Here is a 22,702-nt window from a genome sequence, read left to right on the forward strand (position 1 = left end):
CCCGAAACCGTACATGGAGTTATGCGGCTGACCGTATGTCATAGGCAACCAAGTGTCAAGGCAATCATGATTCAAAATAATCAAGTGTCAAGGCAACCAAGTGTCAAGAGCAACCAAGTATCAAGGGCAACCATGTGTCAAGGGCAATCCAGTGTCAAGGGCAACCAACTGTCAAGGCAACCAAGTATCGAGGGCAACTCAGTATCGAGGGCAACTCAGTGCCGCGGGCACTGGGCAACCAAGTGTCATGGGCCACCAAGTGACAAGAACCACTATGTGACAAGAGCAACCAAGTATCAAGAGCAACCAAGTGCCGTGGGCAACCAAATGTCATGGGCAACCAAAAGTTATGGGCCACCAAGGGTCAAAAGCAACCATGTGTCAAGATTAACCAAGAGTCATGGGCCACCAAGTGTAATGTGTTAGGACGACCAAAAGTTAACTATTTTGCAATCGAAAGTTTTTTCTTTTTGCCTTTTTTATGAGCTTTTTTGAGCATTTTCTTGATTTTGTAGTGCTGCCAAGCCCTCTGAATAGTTCGCGCAGAGCGTTCCCGGCAAAATTCTGCCTGTAAATATAACAATCATTTTTTGTAGATTACAATAAAAATTTTATTGCAAGTTAATATATACAGTATCTATATATTTCAGAGACACTTAAATTATGTTCATGTACTATTTTGAAAACAATGCCTTATACCCTCCATTTATTAGATAATTGGTTGTATCGATCCACGAGTTGTTTAAAATGCATTGTGGTTGTTTAAAATGCATTCTGTTATCTAACTAGTTATTATCATTACTCGTTGGACACAATATCCTTCGTTAAACAATCAAGAGCACAACTCAATCCATCCTTACTAAAGATTGTTCCATAATAGGTCAGCATCGCTATATAATGCACCGTACCTGTATGGCTAACATCCGCGCTTCGTCCTCTTGGCGTTGTAGGTCTGCGATGACATCATGCTGTCTTTTCACCAACAATAATTCAGCCTATCAAGAAGATTTAAAATGAGGTAAGGGAAACACCATATAAACTTGATATTAACTTCATTTTGAAGATTTATCATCTCTAGCCTCACAACCTTCATCGTTTTATCGTGATAACTTTATTAGTAGAAGCACTTATCGTGATAACTTTATTAGTAGAAGCACATAGTGAAAAATTCACCTCCTGGCAGCAAACTTCTTCATGAACGGCCGTATGTTGAGCAACGAGGCTGTCTCGGGTACTCTGCAGTGTTGTCATTTCGGTATCGTACTGCACTATGGCCTGCTTCACACATCGCTCAACTTCTCTTCTGAAAAATTAATTATACATGAACATAATGGAATGGCACGTATCACTGATCCCAGCTAATCACAACACTTTCCGGAAGAGAGAACATCAAAAGCGATAACTCCAAAGTTCCAGCTTTTGTCTCGGCGAACTCTTAGTCAACGAGAGCGAACGCATAAAAAAACTAAAGGCAACCGTGTCAAATTAATCTCTTGTAGCGCTATGTTACCAAATTTAGGGATAAATTTTGAAGTGAATCATTACAAATATTCGAAGAATGATGCAACAGCATCAGTTTTTTTTTATCGGAATGGAGAAGTAGTGCTATTTCTAACATCAGACTTCTCGTGCTCACGTTGAGCTGTGTTGATACTGTAGGAACCGTTGGCCTTTCCTGATGGCCGTCGTGTGACTTCCTTGCTAGAAGTTGTCAATCACTAAAGTCACGTAAACAAATTAACTAAACATCTTTAATATCGTAGTTTCGTGATTGGTTTCGTTTTGTATCAGGTGTTTATCAAATGCGTTCAACAAGAGATTATCCGAAAGTTAGAGGCTGCACATTTCGCCTGCCAATATTTGACTGGCTATGAATACCAGCCACCTATTCTCCAGTGTTAGTAAAATTCATTACCTTTTCTGCCTCATATCAGCTTCAATTTCTTTATGTTTCTTTTCGAGCTCTGACTGCAGATCCTCAGCTGCAGCCAGCTCCTCTTTTAACTGCAGCAGTCGAGCATTGCCGAGACTCCTGACTTCTTCCTGTTCAGCTGCCGAGACGCACCTACGCGCAGAGGGAAAATATAGTGAAAAGAAACATTGTACTGAAAAAAATGTCAGTAATTTGCTTTATACATCAATGAAAATAATATTTTCTATTTCTACAATATCAATCAATAATAATAATAGCGGTTTCAGCGTTAATTTGGCCGTTCGCTAATTCTTAACATCGTAGAACATTCACAGCTTGTTGCGGGTCTCGAACATGCAACTCACTGCTCTGATTTTGCTGCGCTTAACCACCCTGCCTCCTCGCTGATTCTCGCTAGAAACTGTCGCACAGAGGTGGGATTGTACCCGTACCTTTCTGTTCCAATCTTGGTAGGTACTCCAAATTATTATCATAAGATTATTAATCACCTTAGACGGCTGACGCTTGTCTTTCCTTCGTCATCCAGCTTTTGTAGGAGGTCCCTACTAGTCTGCAGCTTCAGTAATCCTGACGACTTGTCCTCCTGCAACTTTCTTCTTGCTTCCTGCACCTGCAATTCCAGCGAAACCGCAGCGCTGTTAAATTCCTGGAATAGAGGAAAAGTAAAGTAGTAATTTTATATACCGTCTGAGCTCACTTGGTAGACCACATACGATTACTGCAGACGTAATTAAGAAAATCATTACATAATCTTGATAGTGAATGCTCCGAACAATTAATATAGTTTAAGGACGATACCTGGCTTGAAAATATCTTAGACGTACTTTTAATATAAAATAAATTTAATTATCATATGAGCTTTGAATTTAAAATTTCAAATATATCTTAGATTAACTCTTTTACTCAATTTGCGCACCTACTGTATTATAACTTTATAATTGTAAGATGCAACTAAAAGTTCAATCACACGAACTTTTTTATAAACATTGCTTAAAAATATAATTAACTTAAATTCTAACAATCACTTGAACGTTATAAAGTATCCGGTAACTGGAACGTATTAGCAGAGCTGGGCAGCGCTACTTGGAAATGTAGCGGCGCTACCGCTACCGCTACATGCTCTAAATGTAGCGGGCGCTACCGCTACCGCTACACCCACTAGATTGTAACGGGCGCTACCGCTACCGCTACAGTAAATTGTAGCGCGCTACATTAGCCGCTACAATGGATTTTTTAATATGTGCATGGTTTGACTTATATATGGGAGGGGGAGGAAGGTGGGGGGGGGGGTAAAAATGTGAAAAATGGGAAGAACGCGAAAAAAACGTCGAGGAAAATAAAAAATCGGGGCTCTACAGTCGCTAGATATTGTTGTTACAAATCGAATGATATGTGCCTCGACATTGTAGCATATGATTTGCAAAAGTTATAAACTTTTTTAGAGTACCTTTTATTTTCCGTTTTCTATTAATTCCACGTTTTCTTTCATTTTTTACATTTACATGAACAAAAAGGTCTTAGATTTCTGTTTTACATATGTGTACCAAGTTTTAAAACGAAACGATCTGTCTGTAAACAAAAAAGTTGCGTTGGAGGGTAGCCGGTCCCCTTAAGTAAAATCTAAAGGCTTTATCTATAAATGTAGCGGTAGCGCTGTAGCGGCAAAACCTCGTATTGCTACTTAAATATGTAGCGGGCGCTATACCGCTACCGCTACATTGCCTTAAATGTAGAGCCGCTACCGCTACCGCTACTGAAAATGTAGCGCGCTACTGCCCACCTCTGCGTATTAGAATAGACATATATGAAAATGAAGGGAAAAAATATGCATATATTAAATGAGTGAAACAATGAAGGAATACTGTAGTCACCGCCTGAGCGACGGAGCGGCTGGCGAGCGTCGAGGCGTAGAGATATTCCAGCCTGGCGCTGAACTGCAGGCGCTGCCGCAGCTGTTCGGCCTGTCGTCGCAGCTGCCGTAGCAACAGCGATCCCACAGAAAATTCTGACACAATAATAATATAAAATAATAGCGGTTTTAGCGTTTATTAGCCCGTAGGCCTGTCGCCGATTCTTAACATCGCAGAACATTCACAGCTTGTTGCGGTCCCGAACTCGCAACTCACTGCTACAATTCTGCTGTGCTTAACCGCCCGGCCTCCTTGCCGATTCTGACCAGAAACTGGCGCACAGAGCTGGGATCGAACCCGCGCCTCTCTGCGCCAATCCTGGTACTCTGAACAGTAACCACTGGGCCACCACACAAGAACTCATCAAATTTTTTATAAAATGTTGAAAGCTCATGCTACTACTAGCTGAAGATTCTGATGAACGAAGGGACAACAGTAATAATTTAGACATCTTATGCTCAATTGATTTTATCTCTAAATTGTTTGATGAGAAAGATAACATAAAAAAACATTTAGTGATTTTATGCGAAATGTCAGCCATGCAATTTTTTCTGACTTCGATTTTTTATTTTATTGTTTACCTACTCTACGATATTGGTAATAACAAATATTGGATGACATAATCAAGCATAAAAGTTAAGATATTTGTGACTTGATTAAACACCTCAACAATTCCACATAAATTCAGTCATTTCATCATTGTGTTGAACAAAAAGTCTCAAGATTACTACACTTTAGAGAGGCTTGCGTTCTATAGCCTGGAGATGTAAGTGGTCATAGTAAGTATTCTTATAATCAGTAATGATATTGTTGCATTCTCCGCTTCTTAATACAGATGATGAACTCAGTCGTACAATCAAATCCAGTCGTACAATCAGATTCAGTCGTACAATCAGATTCAGTCGTACAATCAGATTCAGTCGTAAAATCAGATTCAGTCGTACAATCAGATTCAGTCGTACAATCAGATTCAGTCGTACATTCAGATTCAGTCGTACAATCAGATCCAGTCGTACAATCAAATCCTGTCGTACAATCAGATTCAGTCGTACAATCTATTTATATTTAAATATTTGATAAGTTGAGTTTACCAGGAGTCTGTGTCAGCGCAGCAGAGGTGTCTTGCAGCAGCTTCTGCACAGCACTGCAGCATTGGTGCACAGCTTGCAGCACCGCAGCTCTAGGAAAGAGTTCCCACCGCAACAAACATAATTAACAAATTTGGCTACAAAACGAGCTTTTCACGTAAAATAACAATATAAAACATATTCTAAAAATTTACAATTTATGCGTATTCGGACAAGTAGTTATTTTAAAATAAAATATTTTATTCAAAATTAAATAATTATAGTTAGTGGGTACTCACTTGATCCCATCGTGGTCCATTGATGTCTAATGAGCGTGTATTTTGAGGATGATCAAATAACAATGATCGCTTTCAGCCTTTTCAACTGTAAAAAAACTATGACATTATATTTTCAAAAATATCATAAAATTAACAAAACTTTACCGTAATTCGTCGTTGCTTGTGTCAAGTTTAGCTATTGGTCTTTGTTGAGAATTATGATACTGTAATATTATGTATACTGCAGTGAATTCAGATTTATACATTATGTAATATGCCTGTCATGCTAGTAATACTGCTAGATACTAGGTTGGTTTTTGAGCACCACCCAAGGTCATGCTGAAGTACCACCCTCAACGCCTCAGGGGAATAAATTGTATATTGAGCTTCCGAATGCTCGAACTCGCAGCCTGCTCCTCTCCCGCAAGATATTTCTAGGATATTTATCCATGATGCTAGACAGTAAAATAAAACACATGAATACAAAAATACACATTTTTTACGATGAAAGTAATAGTTACGCAAGGAAAGACAGATTGGGTTCACGTTATATGTTATGGTATGCCATATGTATTTTTGAAACGTCATACAAGAACGTCCCTTGTTATTACTCAGAGAGCACATGAACACGTGACTGAATAATGCAAACATCAGAGTTGCATCTGACGAGTGACGACTTCACAACAAAGAGGCTCGTTGTCATGGCAACTGTCACGCCACCATCACCATGGCAACACGCGACACTTTGCTCTACGCTGAAGAATCGTTCTCTTGAGATGAGTTGGCTCTTATTTTATCATAAAATATGAAAGAAATTGCCTCCAAGTAGCATATGACATTCAAAATATATTCAAACGGCAACTTCTTATGAAACAAATTTGTTTACTAGCAGATGAAAAGTTTTTTTCAATTTCCGGAGAACAATTGAGCCATGCATGCAAATTGGTTCTAGGAAATGTCAGGGGAAAAGTATACGCTGCTTTTCATGATAAATGAATACGTTATGTGGCGACTTTCTATCGTGGACCAAATGAACAAGATATTAACGGCTGGAACGACTTCAACTAGATGCTACGTACTCCCTATATAAACAAGAAATAAGAAAACATTTGCGATAAAACTGAAGAACGAAATATTATATTGTTTGGAAGAACGAATTTTTATCTGATTAGTTAATAACTGATTAAATAGAAATTCATTGAATTAAGTGCTGCCAAATATAATCAGCATGAATCGTTGTACCTCAATCAAATCTAGCTAAACTAAATACTTATATTATATGATCACTAACTAATGACTATGCATAACAATGTATGATGGATTATACTATTAACTAATTATAGCAGCTTAGCCTGGCATTAACGGGGCTCCAGAATTTCTGAAATTTTCTAATCTCCTAATCCCGGATCCGAAAATAATAAACGTACTTGATGTTAATTGAACAAAGATGCGCTCAAATGCACATATACACATATTCTACATAATATTGAGCTCCAAATTAACTCTTTGTAAAATATCTTAAAATGTATATTTTTAAGTGTAAACTTATCTGCATCAATTAAAATTCGAATTTCAGTTTTTGAACCAACTACATATGCTCAGCGATCAGCGAAACTCGTTACCGTATTTTACAAAACTCTTTTACTAATTATATTGGACAGCTGGAACAACTAAACTACAAAGAAGTTATGAATAGCAATGACCTCCATTTTAACTAACTATTATGCTATAGAATATATTATAGCTTATATTGATATAGTTTAGCATAAGGTTTTTCTTCATACATGTTCCACTGAAGACCAGGACGAAAGGATGAAATATATTAACAATTTTCTTCTTTGTTTATTAAATGAATTGAACGATATTTCTCGCGATGGTGAGCAGATCAAAAAGCCGGTTTCCAAAGAACTTTGATATAAAAGATATTAATAAGACATTTAATGCAACGATGTTTACGTATCAAAATGTCTATCGGAAACGTACTTTTTTTATGTGACCACGCCAGAGAGAAATATTATTATATTAAATATATTATTATTATAATAAATATATAAGTTATTATACTAAATATTATATTAAATATACCAAACCAGCGAGGCCTGCACCAGCATCGGCATGAGATGCCCTGACGCCACAAGACTGGCCATAGCTGAGGCTCTCATCATCAAGCTGGAGTCTCCAGCTATTAATTTGCAAACTACCATATATGCCAGAACGTTGCAACTGTTCTCGTAATTTAAGCTTTGATTTTCAGTCTGTATCCCTAATACCCTACGTTTGTACTAACGTCATTTCTAACGTCATTTCAAATTTTCAAATTAAAGTGTTGTATTCAATGTTAGAATTGATTCCCTTACTTGATACTGAATGTAGTTGCATTCGAAACGTCGTAAATTATAATAAAATGTCCCTTGGAAACCTTATGTGTGAATTTCAACTACTATCAAAAAACTAATTCGTCGAATAGAGAAAATCAATAAGAAATATTCTGTGGTCTTCTATGAAACCTGGTCTGGTTTTCTAGATTACTATAAACCATCGTTTTACGCAAACATTTTAAAATTCCCAACTTTAAAAATATGAAAGATTTTGGTGACAACAGACTTTTTCAATTTATAATGAACATATGTTCTTCTGATCTGATTGATCTTTCGTTCATTTATATGGAGGTTTTACCACAGTGCCACAGTGCACCAACTTTCCCTATGCGCACGGTAGATGAATATAATATTAGATAAAATTCGATGGTATCCGTGATACTAGACATCACAAAAGAACACGAGGAGCACATCCACTCAAAAAGTCGATGAATTGTACACCACCTGAAGCATAGCTCACTGCATTAAATCAAAATGTTACAGCCTAATTCACCCGTACAGTTAACTTCATATGTATTGGTGTCTTTTTTGAAGTTTCTTTTTTTATTGCAAGTCGAAAGCTGTTTTAAATATTGTTACTGATCTTCGGCGTAACTAAATAGCTATCGCGTATGCAGATAATAACTGGAACGTAAAATTAATTTTTAGAAAAGGGAATTGTCGTCAACGCAAAGGGGAATTGTAAAATTTATTGAATTCCCCAAAATTGATTGTAAAATGAACTATAACTTGAGTTTCAAATAGTGGAAAATATTCCACTACAGAACCAGATATTAAATTTTATTTGCAATTCAATTGATAGCTGAATTATGACTCGCTATTATTAAGCTCTCAAACGAGTTTTGCTTTAGAATTCCCCAAATTTGTCTGATAAAGATCGTGATAACTTATGATAAATTATTAATTATTCATTCAGAGTGACGTCGTGTCAATCTGCCAGTAAAATTGTCAGTGACAACAAACAATTTAGTGCATTATATGTATCTGTCAAAATCGTTCATCAATGTTGCCATATCAAAAATATCGCATATCAACAACGAAAATAGCCAGATCTGAATCGCAGACAGTTGCATTAATGAATCACGCCACGTGGCCTATCTCTGATCAATTAAAACCAACATTACAAATATATATGTGTTTTTTAAAATGTTAATTCTTCAAAGCATTTAATTGAAAATAAGACCAGACGGCATAAAGAGCCGTAAAGCTTTTTTAAAGTAGAGTTTAATCAAGATCAATAAGACGGTTTATCAGAAAACTTTGCGTTATCTTAAGAGTTCAAACGATCAATCTTCTTAAATAATACTGTTGCGGGAGATCAACATACACTAGCTATCCCGACGGGATAGTGGAATAAATCAAAGTCAAAACTTCTAGTAGAAGGCCAGAAAAATGAAGTTAAAATCTACGTTATAAATCTTTATTACGGAAGCTAAAAGAACATTGATCCACGACCTTCAAACTTACAAACACGGACAGTAAAATACCCTACGCTCGGCACATTCAGACGGCTAAGGAACCCAGACGGCTAAAAAATATTCTAAACTAGGTAAACACAAGACGGCCAAGAAATTCCCCAATACCCAGTAAACAGACGGCTTAAAACTGCCCTACACTAGGTAAACACGAAGGGCTTAAAAAATGCCCCTAACGGCTAAGAATAATAACCGGGTAAACACAAACGGGTAAGGATATCCCACACTAGGTAACCCAACCAGCGTACGACGTTCTTCTGCCAAGTAAGCACAAACGAGCTACAAGATTTTACATTAGGTAATCAGAAAATTTACGGTATTTCCCATTAGGTAAACACGGACGAATTACAGTATTTTTCATTAGGTGACACAGACGATTTACGGTATTTTCCATTAGATAAACACGGACGATTTACAGTATATTACATTAGGTAACACGGACAATTTACACAATTCCAGGGTCAGGTGACCACTGACCATTAACAAAATTTCTCAGTCAGGCGAACACTGACGGCTGACGAAAATTATCCGCTTGGAAACACTGACGGCTGACGAAATTTATCCGCTTGGAGACACTGACGGCTGACGAAAATTATTCGCTTGGAAACACTGACGGCTTCATCCGAGATTTCACAAGGCGCATAACGGGTGGCCACTCCCGATGCTGGCAGCTAAAAGAATGAGAGAGAGTACAATCGGCACAATCCCCTAGTAAACAGCGGAACCCTGGTCGACAAGAGACTGTTGAGCTGCGCAGCTACAATACAACATTCTTGGAAACCTGACCAGAGCCATCAAGAAGCAATAAATAACATGATTTAATCCAGCGGATCATTGATGTTCGTCCATTTCAAAGTAATCATCTCCTTAAATTTCGAAAAATAAATGCGAACAAAATGTTAGAATTGATTGACCAGAAAAATAAAAATTTCGAGGCTTACATTCGTACTGATTGGCGCCTGAAAATAACTTAATAATATGAAGATGGGTCAAGAAGTAAATATGCAAGTAAATTAAATATAAGTTGTAATCTCCGTAGAGTTTCATAACATATCCATATAATACCTTGCATCTTGCGACGTGTTTGCACGTTGATTGGCTCATCATCACTGCGCCAGAAATACTAAAAAATTTTGAATGAAACATTTTCTGCTCAGGAAATGGAGTAAACGTGCAGCAGCAGTATTTATTCGCGCATCATTAACAAAAGATTCCAGAGCGCGACGAGAGCTTCAAGCTATTTCCAGATATAAAGGTTATGACGCCGACTGAAGAAGCCAGCGCATTGCTTCAGGTTATTCATCCAGTGAAGCCATTCATCGGAATATTGCCGAGCACAGAATGACGATGTCGTCAATGATGAATACACGATGAATAATATTTTTACTCGCGTTCGTGGCGCCTATGATGGGCGAAGTTAGTCGAGAAATTCTTACCGATGGCTACAAGTCTCAAATTGTCATTTGTTATCCGCAACATAAAATATTGATATTGAATTATGTGCAAGTACAAGCACCAGATGAAGAAAACGCTGTCTACAATTGGAAGGTTCTGTTACATTTTGATAAGATCATCTTTAAGTTACCCTATAGAATATCCGGAATGTATATTATTAATTGCATATTTCAAAGTACTGCCATTTAATTCCATTGAATAAAAAGAATCTGATTGATTGCTTTATAAAATGAATAGTAGCAGTAGGATGGTTTGTTAGCGCCTCAGCTTCCAAGCTATTTCGCGCCGGAGGTCAAAAATTAACCTCGCCTATGAGGCGGATGGTCTCAATTATTGTAAATTTTTCAAATGTTTCATCACCCACAAGGGGCAGAAGGTCTCAATTGTCCAGCTCGCTGAAGCTGGCTCGAAAGAAGCAGCGTTAGCATCTCAAAGAGACGAAGTGACAAGGAGGGACAGGTGAAAAGCAACAGAAACTAAGACACTTGAACAAGAGGTCGCTTACACGGGACGTCGGCCGCCCGCACGAGAGAGACATAGAAGGGAAATGTAAGGAATCCTACCTACATTATAACCTAACCAACAACTGAGACCAGAACTTTGAACATCATGAAATGGAAAGTCACAACAGAATAAATCTAAAATTATTGTACAATAAAATGAGCACAAATCGCAAACAATTATGAAAACTTCAAACTTTCGCCGTTTGATACCCAAATTTCAAAGTTCACGGACTAACAAATCCCATTCCACGAAAGCATCCAATTAAAATTTCGGCCAGAAGACGCCGCCAATCATGAGTAGTGAACACTATTGAAAAATCGAAGCAAACCCTTTGAGTGCATCTTATCAGAGAGACTACTACTTAATTAATTAGCAAGCTCACCGTCACACTCCTACTCGAAGTTGGGACAAACATTTCACAACTTGCGGGCTCGAAATGTCCTCAGTGAGGCACGGAACTCTGGCGTGCCGCCGTCCTCACGCCTCCGCCAACTGTCTAAAGTTAACAGCGGCCATACTTTCAAAAAAAGTTAAGAGATCGTAAGTTCATCAGCCTTAACTCAGTCTTGTGCTAGGCCGTGATATGCGGTCATGAATTCAGTGTTATTGAGAACTAACACAAACTTAAACAAAATCTTCATTACACAGTCATCAAAAGTTCACTACGCAGTCATGTTAAATGAAAACCAAAGCTAACAAAAGGAACAAAATTAAATTACACAGTCATTGATACAATGTTATTGAGATAAAACACTAACGAGAATTTTAGAAACAAAATCTGCTTTATACAGTCAGGAATGACATTTAATTGGCAACTAATGGACACATATGCAACAGCACATGTATACTGAAGATATTATTTACGAATACAATGTTAATGAGGACTAACACTAAAGAATGAATAAAAATTCCACTTCTTCCACTTCATGTTGATGAATGCACTGTTACTAAAAACCTAGGGTCACGTATGGAATAACAACACATACATATATACTGTTCCTAACACAATGTTAATTATAAACAACAACCGTGTGAATAATAACTCATTTATGTAGCCATATATATTCCTGGCAATTGACGGAAACAACCATGAAGAATAACAACGAGTCAACCGACAGAATAAAGAAACTCTCAATAAAATATAATAGAAGCACCGCTAAATATTACACACATCATAATAACGATAATAAAAGGCCCTGCATAACGTAAAAATATAAGAGTTTTATCTTTAGTCGGCGAACTAGGGAGTAAAAATATCGCAGCGTCTAAGAAATAAAATTAGATGCAATAAAAAAGTCATTATAGCGGCCTAAGATTTAAGAATTATTTGAGACAAGTTCGTGAGCGATAAAAAGATAAGAAATGTCCTAGAATTTTCAGCCTAGAGAGCTTGGGTGTTTTTAGACATCACAAAAAAATACCCATGATGCTATACATGATGCAGCTGCACTGGCTCTCTCCAAAGACTTCACTTAGGATCTTGTCTGTTTCACCAAGAGAGAATGTTCTTTTGGAAACCATGTAGGCACCTAAAATTCGCACATTAAAAGAGAAGGCCTTGTGTGTGGCGGTTCACACATTCTGCATGAATATCATTCTGTGTATAACCCATGAAATAAGAGTTAAGGCTAGTGAGGTAGCCCATCTACAAAAACGATTGTTGGCGAGGTGAGAGTATGTAAATTTGATTGCATGCTTTAATAAATCATTCTGTAGAGGTATACTTCGTTCAACAAAGGCCTTTTTGTAAATTAAACGGAATGTCAGCATGCGATCATAATGCATAATAATGCAATCTTTTTTCGAAAACAAAATTATTTATCGTTTTCCATGACCCAAGAATCGTAATAGAATTCAAATTCCCTGGCGTAACTTTTTCCCAAGTCGCATTACTGTAGGATAATGTTCGATAAATATCTTGTTTAAAATTTTTAACCCTAATGAGCAGAAGCACGGGGAACTAATATCTCGGTATTTGTCCCTCATTTTTTGCCCTAATGAGCAAAAAAAACACGCGGAACTAATATCTCGGTATTTGTTGGATAAATTTTTGTGGATCTGTGATCAAGCTCTGAGACAAAAACATTATGACTGTAGTGGTGAGAGAGCCGTTCGTGAGGGGGTGTTTGAGGGTGGAGCCGTTCGTTCGGGGCGGAGGCGTAGTGTGTACATGTGAGCGCCTAATTCTAGGACATTTCTGGAATCAAATGTCAGATTATATTTCTCCTATTATTTATATGAATAAACGATAAAATCAGCAACATGCATCCCACAGTGTGTGCATTCTCTTCAAACTATCCTTTAATTCGCCGCTGGAAAAAGCAATAACGTTCCAGGACTGTAAATTTTGCATTCTAGTTCACTGTGTCATGCTACCTAAACTATCAAAGGAATTATTATTTTCCCTTTTATGTTTACTTCAGAAACAGATAGGTCTGGGCTTCAACGGCTTGCGTATGTTTGATTATGCACGTTAATTGCCATCGCAATGTGGTCGTTATGTAACTGGCAGCCTCTCGTTCTGTCTTAATTACGACTGTTGGCGTCAGTCTTGATTGCTTAAATAATATTTTTTATTACTTAATCTCGTATATCATCTGCAAGTTTTCGGCGATGATCGCTATGTCTGCACCGCGCTTATCATCGCCTTCCTCGCAATTAAATCGCGAGAGCCACAGCCTAGATTTTTTTTACATTTGCAGCCAAATTGTTTGATGTGCCAAACAATGAAAGCAGTGAAGAAACTACCGTTGCATACAAACTAAAAGAATAATTTTTGTTCATTCACAAAATACTGAACTGAACTATTCACAGCCCTGAGCATTTATATGATAATTCTTGTATAAAATAGGCTCAGTCAGCAAAAATCTAGCTTGAGTCACCCATGTAGGCTAATCGAGAGGCCATCCTACATATAATTCGACACATTAAGCTCAAGACCAGGGGCCATACTTTCAAAACTCGCTAAGTGAACGTAAGTACTTACGCTCTATTTTCTTGTCTATGATTGGTGGTTTTTGGTCGAAAGGCCGCCAATGATTGGCTGATGAACTTACGATCTCTTAACTTTTTTGAAAGTATGGCCCCGGGTGTGGCTGTTGCGTGGTCGTAAAATAAGGTAAGTTATAAAGCTGGCGAAGGACAGCGACCTATCTGCCCTACACACGCACTGAAGAAGTGCTTCCATATGTTGCTGATGGACGTTCATTCTAATTTCGATTCAATAAGGTGGAAAAGTTACCAAATTTGTAACTTATATATTAATTTATTTATTTTTAGTTGTGTAGCCAGTTATTGAAATTAAATGTACTTCTCCTCGAAGAAATTATCGGCCTTACGGTGATAAGACCTAGAGAGAACATAGGTAGAGTGTAGTTATGTAGAGTCTAGTTATACTAGATGTTATATGAGATATTTTGTACTTTATGTTATTTAGCACCGTGATTTCCAAACATATACTAAATGTTTTGAAATACTGAGTAATAATTGTCAAATTTGGGTTGATTTGACCGGTAATGAGAACGCTTAAAAAAATTATAGTACTGTTTTTTTTCAAACAACGTCAGATTTTTCATGAGAAGTCCGAACGATGAGTTAGCCCCAACAATTACAATTGTTTTTTATAACATTGATCACCAGGAAAGTTTCATTAATTTACATTGATTTATTTGAATAAGAGCCTTCTGTGTTTATTCTTAATCGCGGTACTCTTAATTGCGATGGATTATGAATGTTTTACTTCAACTTTAATAATGTAACTTCAGTTTACCATTTATTTACTTCCATAAACCATGAAGCATATTGATTGATTCATGCAAATGCCTTGCATTCATACATAAAAATACAGGAAAGATAACCGAGTTCACAATAACGTTACACGCATATATTAAAGTTACTTAATTACAGCATAACTAAAATTCGAGTCACTAGAACATATGCCAAGCATTGAATCGTAAAATTTCAGCTGAAGATAGGTGGCGCATGTAATATGTGCTAGACTGTAAGTGTAAAAATGCAATTATTTTATAATGACGTTTTTGAATAAAGATACTGAAGCTGCTTCTCACCCATCCTCCTCAATAAATATGCGAAAACAGTCCAGGATATCCACATTATATTAGAGAAAGATGATTAATAACAAATGGTTATCCTTGCATTCATAATTAATTTAATTTTCCGCATCGAAATTTAACCATATTAATAGAATTCTCCATGCAACAGATCGAAAAAATTAGTTTGACCAAATCACTTCAAATGGTTATTGACCTGAAGAATGAAGAAATCCCTTGATTTCCACACGCGCATAAAAGTGGTCATAAAAGACTGCAATCTCGTTCAGAAGTTTACTGCAAGACTAGATCCACGAGACAGAATTGCTTGCAATAAAACAGTATGATAACATCACAGAACAACAAAGGCAATATATGACACTTTTGATCATAGCTGTCATTTCGACAGCAGGTGCTTAGAGAACAGCTAGCAACAGTTCCTATACCTTCGTTTTACGTTAAATTGACAAGATAGATATATCGTCTGTACGAGAACTTCAGCATTTTTCAACGGAATTCATTCCTTTGTCAACTTTATCGTTGTGATGATGTCGGGTTCAGTTAATAGATCAAAAGTCTTTATATTTATTCAGGAAACCCCAATAGTTTAGAATCTCAAACATAACGGGAACTATTGAACTACAGAGAGGAGAGGGACTTCGCTGTCCCGCCGAGATAAATAAATGACACAATAAATACATTTAGAAATGAACACTACAGGAAGATAATACAATAATCCATATAAACCCTAATTAAAGAACATAATTCTAAATGCACTCGTACCTAAGAATAGCGTAATGAAGCCTATATAATAGCTCAGTCCGACTCGCAGGGACACCAGAGACAAAGTGCCCTAACATGACTGACTAGGTCCTATTCTAAGCAGTAGCGCGGATAACAATCTTACAATCATGTAAATTTTACACATATTTTCATATCTTGGGTTTTCTACGACCTATATATCGTTAAATCAAAGGTTTAAAGTGGATACTTCGATGTGTAATCCAATTGCGTCTTGCGACGTATCCTTTTTTTTTAATTTCTCTCATTGGGCATGATTAGGATTTTATAAAGTTTTGATCTCGATAACATAAGCTCTTTTGGCTATGTTCGAAGCAATTTGACTCGCTCGTCAAAAGAGCACGACTCATGTGCATATAACTAATAGAAAATTTGTACCGTAGTTTTATCTCGCTTAAAATGAGTATTAAGAGTGCACAGAGTTTGACGAAAATGCTGCTGCAGCATGTACATGTAGAAATGGATTTTGACAGCCTTTGAGAAAACGTTTCCCATGGCATAATTTTAATCGGCATAATTTTTGCGTACGTGATCATTTTGTGTTGGTTCATCAATTCGAAAAAAAAGAATGTTGTAATGGTCTCTCAAACGGCCAGGTTTCCTTTTTCATTTGAGCATATTTTAAGGCATTTCATTTTCGTTCCTGACTTGTTTTGCTAACATGGAACTTACACAAGTCCTAGTAAGTGAAGTCAATTAGACTTTTCTAATTAGATTTTATCGAGAAGACACAGAAATTATTTGCAGACGGTTCATAATTTAAAACTAGTCATGCAAATTCCAATTCTCCATTTCTCATTTTAACTTCCATCGTTTAGACAAGTTTCCTCTGTTTTATTTTCCTGTTATCGATCGCCCCAGATCGCCTCAAACTCAAGTTGGAAATAATCACCGACAAAAATTTCCGAGTTTTAAATCCAAGAAAAAAGAGCTCAATTGTCCCGAGCTGTCGACGAGGCTCCAACGTCTGTATAAAAATCACAGTTTGGGCTTGATTGAAAAAGCACAGGTCAATGAGACCTAGAAATTGTCGTTGTCGGGCTCTCGGAGCTGGCAAACATTCCAACAAATTTCGTCGATTCAAGAAAGGGGGCCTCGAAATTCCTCAGAGTCAGGAATATTTTATTTTAAGCCTTTATTGATTACATTATCATTACCGATTTGGTTCTAGTATAAAGAGTGGATTATTGAAAAATTTACATCTTTATTTTCATACTTTTTTACTTAAGCATTTTTGTTAAAAGATGCGAATTATGAAACGAAGGCCTAGATAGGAGGTAAACAAGACTCGCCGCCGCGGCTCATTGGTTATGCAGAGCAGGATAGGAAGGCTGTTTTTCCTGCGTACAATTCTGGTCCCTAAGGGCAGATGAAGAACAGATAACCTGGGACGTGGTAATCCATGAGGATATAAACAAAAATTTCCTTAGGAATAAGATGAAATGAAAATAAATTAGGACCCCAGCCAAATGGATGGCAGAATGTTCCAGACATTTTTTAACTTATCATCAACCGTTATATTTAAATGGCTCTCGCAAAAAAAATCAATGAAAAAAATATAGTCAGCCAAAAAATACAAGTAGTTAAGGCCCAAAAAATACAAAAATATTACAGATGGTGCGTATACCTGCATTTTTGCACCAGCAGGTATAAAAAGTATCAGTAAAGTAAGAGAGATGTAATAAAAAATTTAAACCACATGTGACCAATTTAAAATCTTGTGACGGCCCTATAATTGCAAGGAAAACTATCTAACCTCACACTTGTACAGCTCAGAATTTGAAAACTATTTGGATAGCGACCCAAACATCCGCATGGCGAGCTCGTATCGCAGCGAACACCTGCGCAACACCTGTGGTGTCTGCGCAACAAAGGATCATTCGCGCCGTATGCCGTCGCCTCGTGTAACGGCGGGTCAGCGAGCCAGTGATGGTCGTGGAACTACCAGTGGCATCAAGTGCCCGCGGAAAAACTGCCCTATCACCCCCTCCCTCACCTAGTCGCCACTACCAGGATGAGCAATTACAACACCAACAGCCTCGTGACTTACTCCACGTCCCTGATAAGATCGAAGCACCGGTGGTCACGGACTTTATGAAAGAAAATGAAAACAGGAAAGCAGCATACATACGTGGTTTGAAGAGACTTCCATAATGGAAAGACACCATCAATCATAATGGAAAGACACCATCGTAAGCAGGTGAGAGGAGATTGATGGCTTATATAATACATATGGCTATTATAATACATATCACAAATAATGAACTTTAGGCCTGAGAGTCGGTATGACAATAATTTTATTAAATAAATTATTGAAATCAGGTAAATGATGACGAGCTAAAGGAATGGCACAATAGCGATAGAAAAATTGGAACATTCTTAGGACAGATTGTGTTTTGTTCAGTGATGAGACACTCGTAACATTTTATCTCCATCATCATCTAACTTGAAATAAATAATTATTCCTTCAGAATTAACTCCAAGATTCTTAGGTCACAAAAGAATGGCCTCAGGTATACCTTTTTAATAACTCAAACAGCCCAAATTATTTTCCCTGTTAATAACACTTAACGAGAAACTTAGAAGCATTCAATTATCCAGGACCAATGTTTTCGCACGAATGATCACACTGTCGCTTTTTTTAACTTCCAGCAACAACAAACACCCTCTAAAATGGAAAGCTAGAGGCTTTCAGGCTCGCTTCCACTAAGATGAGTATGGCAAGAAAATTTCAATACATGAACCATAAATGACTTAAATTCGAGTACATAAACGAGAACATCATAAACTCCGTTATTACTATCTGTATTAAACGCTAATTTCTCAATAATATCAGCAAGCTACAATAGGTAGACTTCAGTGTGTCTTCATCGACTCCAAGTCTGGCTCGTCCCAAAGGTGACTCAGCAGTGAACACAAAGGCCAAGGCCAGCAGAAAATAAAAGCAGGCAGTCAAGTTCTGGGAGAGAGCTTAGGGAAATCTTTGCGTGTATGCAGAGGCGTCGTTTCGGACAGCATCTTTTGCTACTGCTGTAAGAAATGAACAAGAGCTCAAATATTTCTATGTATTCTCGTATTCAGCAAGCATCCGGCCTCAATTGAAATCATAAATGAAAATTTTGGGCCTCTGTATGGCCGATGGTATTGACCACCGACATGCTATACCCAAGGCATGGAAGAAGAGAACATAAAAGGAATAACGAAGTAAGAATTTTTCCTTTGAACTGAATTACAGCACTCAGTATGCATCTTTGACAACAATAGTGAGAGCGTTTCGTAATCTCAAGTAAAATATAGATAGTTTACTAATGCATGCGGGCATAAAATAATTTCCAATAAAATGTCATGGAATACTTTTTGCAGTTCAGAGGGAAGTCTTAGGGAACTTTCTCCACTTCCAGTATACGCGTAAGAAAGAGCGAGTGAACATGTGTCGTGAAAGTAAGCCAAAATAATAGAGACCAGTTGGCTTTTGTTGCGACAAATTGAGACTTGACGGTAAACTAATGACCAACATCGCTCTAGCCCCCAGTAAATTGCAAAGGCGGCGGCCCACGCTAAGGCTTCTTATAGTATAAAGTAATATGGATCAGCACAACATATTATATTTTGAAACTAAAATTTCTGGATTTTTACCTAACTTTTCTGGCTTATGAGCCTAAAATTTCTGGCTTAATAAAGTTCTTGAGCAACTCCGTCCGAAAAGGAATAAACAAAATATGTCATATATATATCTGATAAATATGTCCGATATATGGTTACAGATTCCTTTAAAGTTTATGAATCGCTCAAATATTATATTGAACAGGTACGATCGGAAAATTGAATTTGAACCTGTTTCCCGAAATTGATTCAAACAGCGAATCCAACTTTTACCAAACCGGCTTGTATGTTTTTCTTGCTCGTTCGTGATTCGACAGAAGAACTAACATAATTTTGAGTCAGAAAATCTCATTGGAGCTTTAAAGCAAAAAGAAGATGGCTTGCTGCCTCCAAAGCTGAATTTGAGAAAAGTCCGAGCACTGAAGAACGCAACACCCAATCGGACGCTGGCGCGGGGGTCGCACTCACTCCTGATCTCCTGACACTTCGACCTGATGAGATCGTCGGTCAAGCTGGCAGAGGAACTTTGTACACGCTCGAAAATTTATTTGTACATATTTATAATTCTCTATTTTGAATAAAAAGATCGGGTTCGCAATCTTACTTGTTCAATTGTTCAAGATCGTTGAAACCAAGAAAAATTTTAAATCCATTGAGTTGGCTTAGTGACAGAAAAACGTCGCTCCATCCTGCTTTTCAAATCTGCACCGCTGCGTACAAAAATATTATGGACAAGAGAATACTAGAATGACTTGTGCAGGCAATAGTGAAGCTTAGTTTCATCCTTTTCCAAACCCACCAAAGCTTGAACAGTAAAACGTTATTACCGAGCTGATTCAATTAGAATTGTTCTTCTCTTTTAATATAATTTTAACATATTTTGGACGAGCAATGTCCATCAGGGAACGGACGTTGCATTAAAGTGAGTCGAAGTCCATGGAAACAAGCTTCCGCGTAACAATATCGAATATGCCAGTCAGGATGTCACAAAACATCACGAAATATCTCACGCGGTTGACTGCGTACATGTCCGTAACTCCTGAGACTGGATATATTACACACACTGAGAGGATATATACTGATAGGATATATTACAAACACAAGCACAAAACTCGTTCGTATGCGCGACACAGGCTTGCGTTAGTGACCGACTCAGTGCGCTTGGATACGAAGCAATAACGTAATTGCTTGATGTGCAGTGGTTTGAAGTAAATAGACCTGTCACGGCTTGGGCTGATTGGAAGTTATACCAGGTGTATAAAGTAAATGAGAAAAGAATTAGAAAAGTGAATTACATGAATACATTTTGAACATTTAGTTATTTTCAACGGAAATTTTAATTAAATATCAGTTTTGCGCTTAATTTAACGAGTTTAGTCAATTAGTTTGAACTAAATTTTTAATTCGAACTACATCAATATGAAACAAATTCAATCCTTCAGTAATTGATATTCCTTTTTGAATGACTTGATGAAATCAACCAATTATAAAGAATGTTATGAATCTGACATGCAAAGAAGGATCACAGATATCAAATTAATTTTTTATGCCATTTAAAAGATAGAAAGATTAAAATCTGCAGAATAACGATTTGTAATCATTTTATCAACATTAAAAAAACACGACGAAATAACACAAAAATCCATATTGACATTAAAAGAAACTAAAAAATTTCTATGAGTGAAATAAAAACAACAGGATCGTGAAAGCTATTTCTGAAACATAATCAGATATTCTTATCAATAATACATTATTGCCATCAATATATCATAAAGACTTCAAAACCGAGACTTAACAAGGTCACAAAAAGAGGAACCTGTGAACGATTCTCACAGCTGGAAAGAAGCCAGCCAACAAAGCCATAAATTGCCAATATTTGGCCACCTCTCACGTATCAGATCGCCACTTTCTCGCGAAAATTTTGGCGCCCAGCGATAATTCTACCCGTCATCATAGGTCAGCCTACTATCATAACTCCGGCAGTCTTGGGAACAACTAAATCTAAGCCAGCGAATTTGATTTCAGACAGAAATCAAATGTACGGTTCTTTGATTTCAGACAGAAATCAAACCAAATCCTCTGAGCAATAACATGTAATATAAATTTCATTTATTACTGTTTAATATTATTCCAAATACGAATTCATACCCATACAAAGTTTTTCTGCAAAAGCAGCTAGGTAAATCTGCATATATTGAATTTGTTCTAACTCAACCCAATTGAGAATCAATGAACAAATTACAATTTTACCAAAAAGCTATAACATGAAATAAAGTTGATAATCAATCTTAACGTCATCAGTGATAAGTCAGTAAAATGATTCCAACAGACGAAATGTGCTATTGCTAAAATTGCCTAGGGTAATTATTGATCTTTTTAGGGAATGACAATAACTTAGTCATGGGTCCCTAAGAAAACCCATGCATCGCAGCCGACGTAGCAAACGATCCGAACAAGTCCCGTGCAGTTGGTGACCTAAGAATCCGTCCATGCTCTCGAACGTGAGCAGGCTGGTGGTCTCAAAAAGATTTATTTCATCGCAGACGAAATCATATAGCGAAATTGAGGGAGCTCAAAACAGTATAGGGATTCACTACTGAGACGCCGTATAGGACGGTAGAAAGAAAGGAATTACGGAGCCAAAATCCTCTGACACACGGGAGCTGCTGCTTTCTCTGGAGCATACACAGAGTTCAGGAATCGAGCCCGAATTTCAGCAGCACAAAAGAGTTTAGCTTAAATCATACATGATAGAGAGCTGCGTCTCAGTCGTTCAAAAATGGGAACATATTAAATTAAAATTAGGACACTATGAAATGCCAGCTATTGGTTGCCAGCAAAATTTTTTTTTCTGGAGTAATTGTGCAATAATTATTTATATATTGGTGAATTATCTTGAATCCCAAAGTAAACTATGAAATCTAATATGTAGAACTTTTTTACAACGATCGATAAACTGAAAAAAACACTAAAACGACGAATGTTTTAGATAAATTGCTTTAGTTTATATTCTTTTTTTAGGAAATCAGCTGAAGAAAAATGACTCCCTACCGAAGACTGTACGAAGACATGAATATAGAGAGGCACTTTGACAGCATCGAGCCAATACTGGGGAACTTCTTCACAAATTGCACGCGATAAAAGTGACCAGGAAGGAGCCGTAAAAGTTACCAACTTTCGCAAGTGCCATGAAGTTGCGTGCGTCAAGTTTTTTGCACGGCAGCGAAGAGCATGCCAGAAGTGAGGCGG

At 37.2% G+C, this 22,702-nt stretch overlaps 1 protein-coding gene across 1 annotated transcript; it reads right to left on the reverse strand.

The window, feature by feature from the left end:
- Positions 1 to 309: 309 nt before the first annotated feature.
- LOC125178530 lies at positions 310 to 2,470 on the reverse strand. Its single transcript, XM_047882501.1, has 5 exons — positions 2,422 to 2,470; positions 1,916 to 2,065; positions 1,174 to 1,303; positions 909 to 995; positions 310 to 568 (listed from the first exon to the last, which is right to left on the reverse strand). Exons 2-5 carry the CDS (start codon positions 1,927 to 1,929, stop codon positions 443 to 445), a joined length of 357 nt encoding a protein of 118 aa, XP_047738457.1. The 5' UTR covers positions 1,930 to 2,065; positions 2,422 to 2,470; the 3' UTR covers positions 310 to 442.
- Positions 2,471 to 22,702: the final 20,232 nt, after the last annotated feature.

This window comes from Hyalella azteca, unplaced genomic scaffold (assembly GCF_000764305.2).
Source record: "Hyalella azteca isolate HAZT.00-mixed unplaced genomic scaffold, Hazt_2.0.2 contig10616, whole genome shotgun sequence".
In the NCBI taxonomy this organism is placed as follows: domain Eukaryota; kingdom Metazoa; phylum Arthropoda; class Malacostraca; order Amphipoda; family Hyalellidae; genus Hyalella; species Hyalella azteca.

Excerpts from the sequence above, each read along its gene's own strand:
- LOC125178530 (XM_047882501.1), bottom strand. Across the intron at positions 996-1,173 it reads AAGAAGTTTGCTGCCAGGAG|GCTGAATTATTGTTGGTGAA; the intron begins GTGAATTTTTCA and ends TCTTCTTGATAG. Across the intron at positions 569-908 it reads CGCGGATGTTAGCCATACAG|GCAGAATTTTGCCGGGAACG; the intron begins GTACGGTGCATT and ends TTATATTTACAG.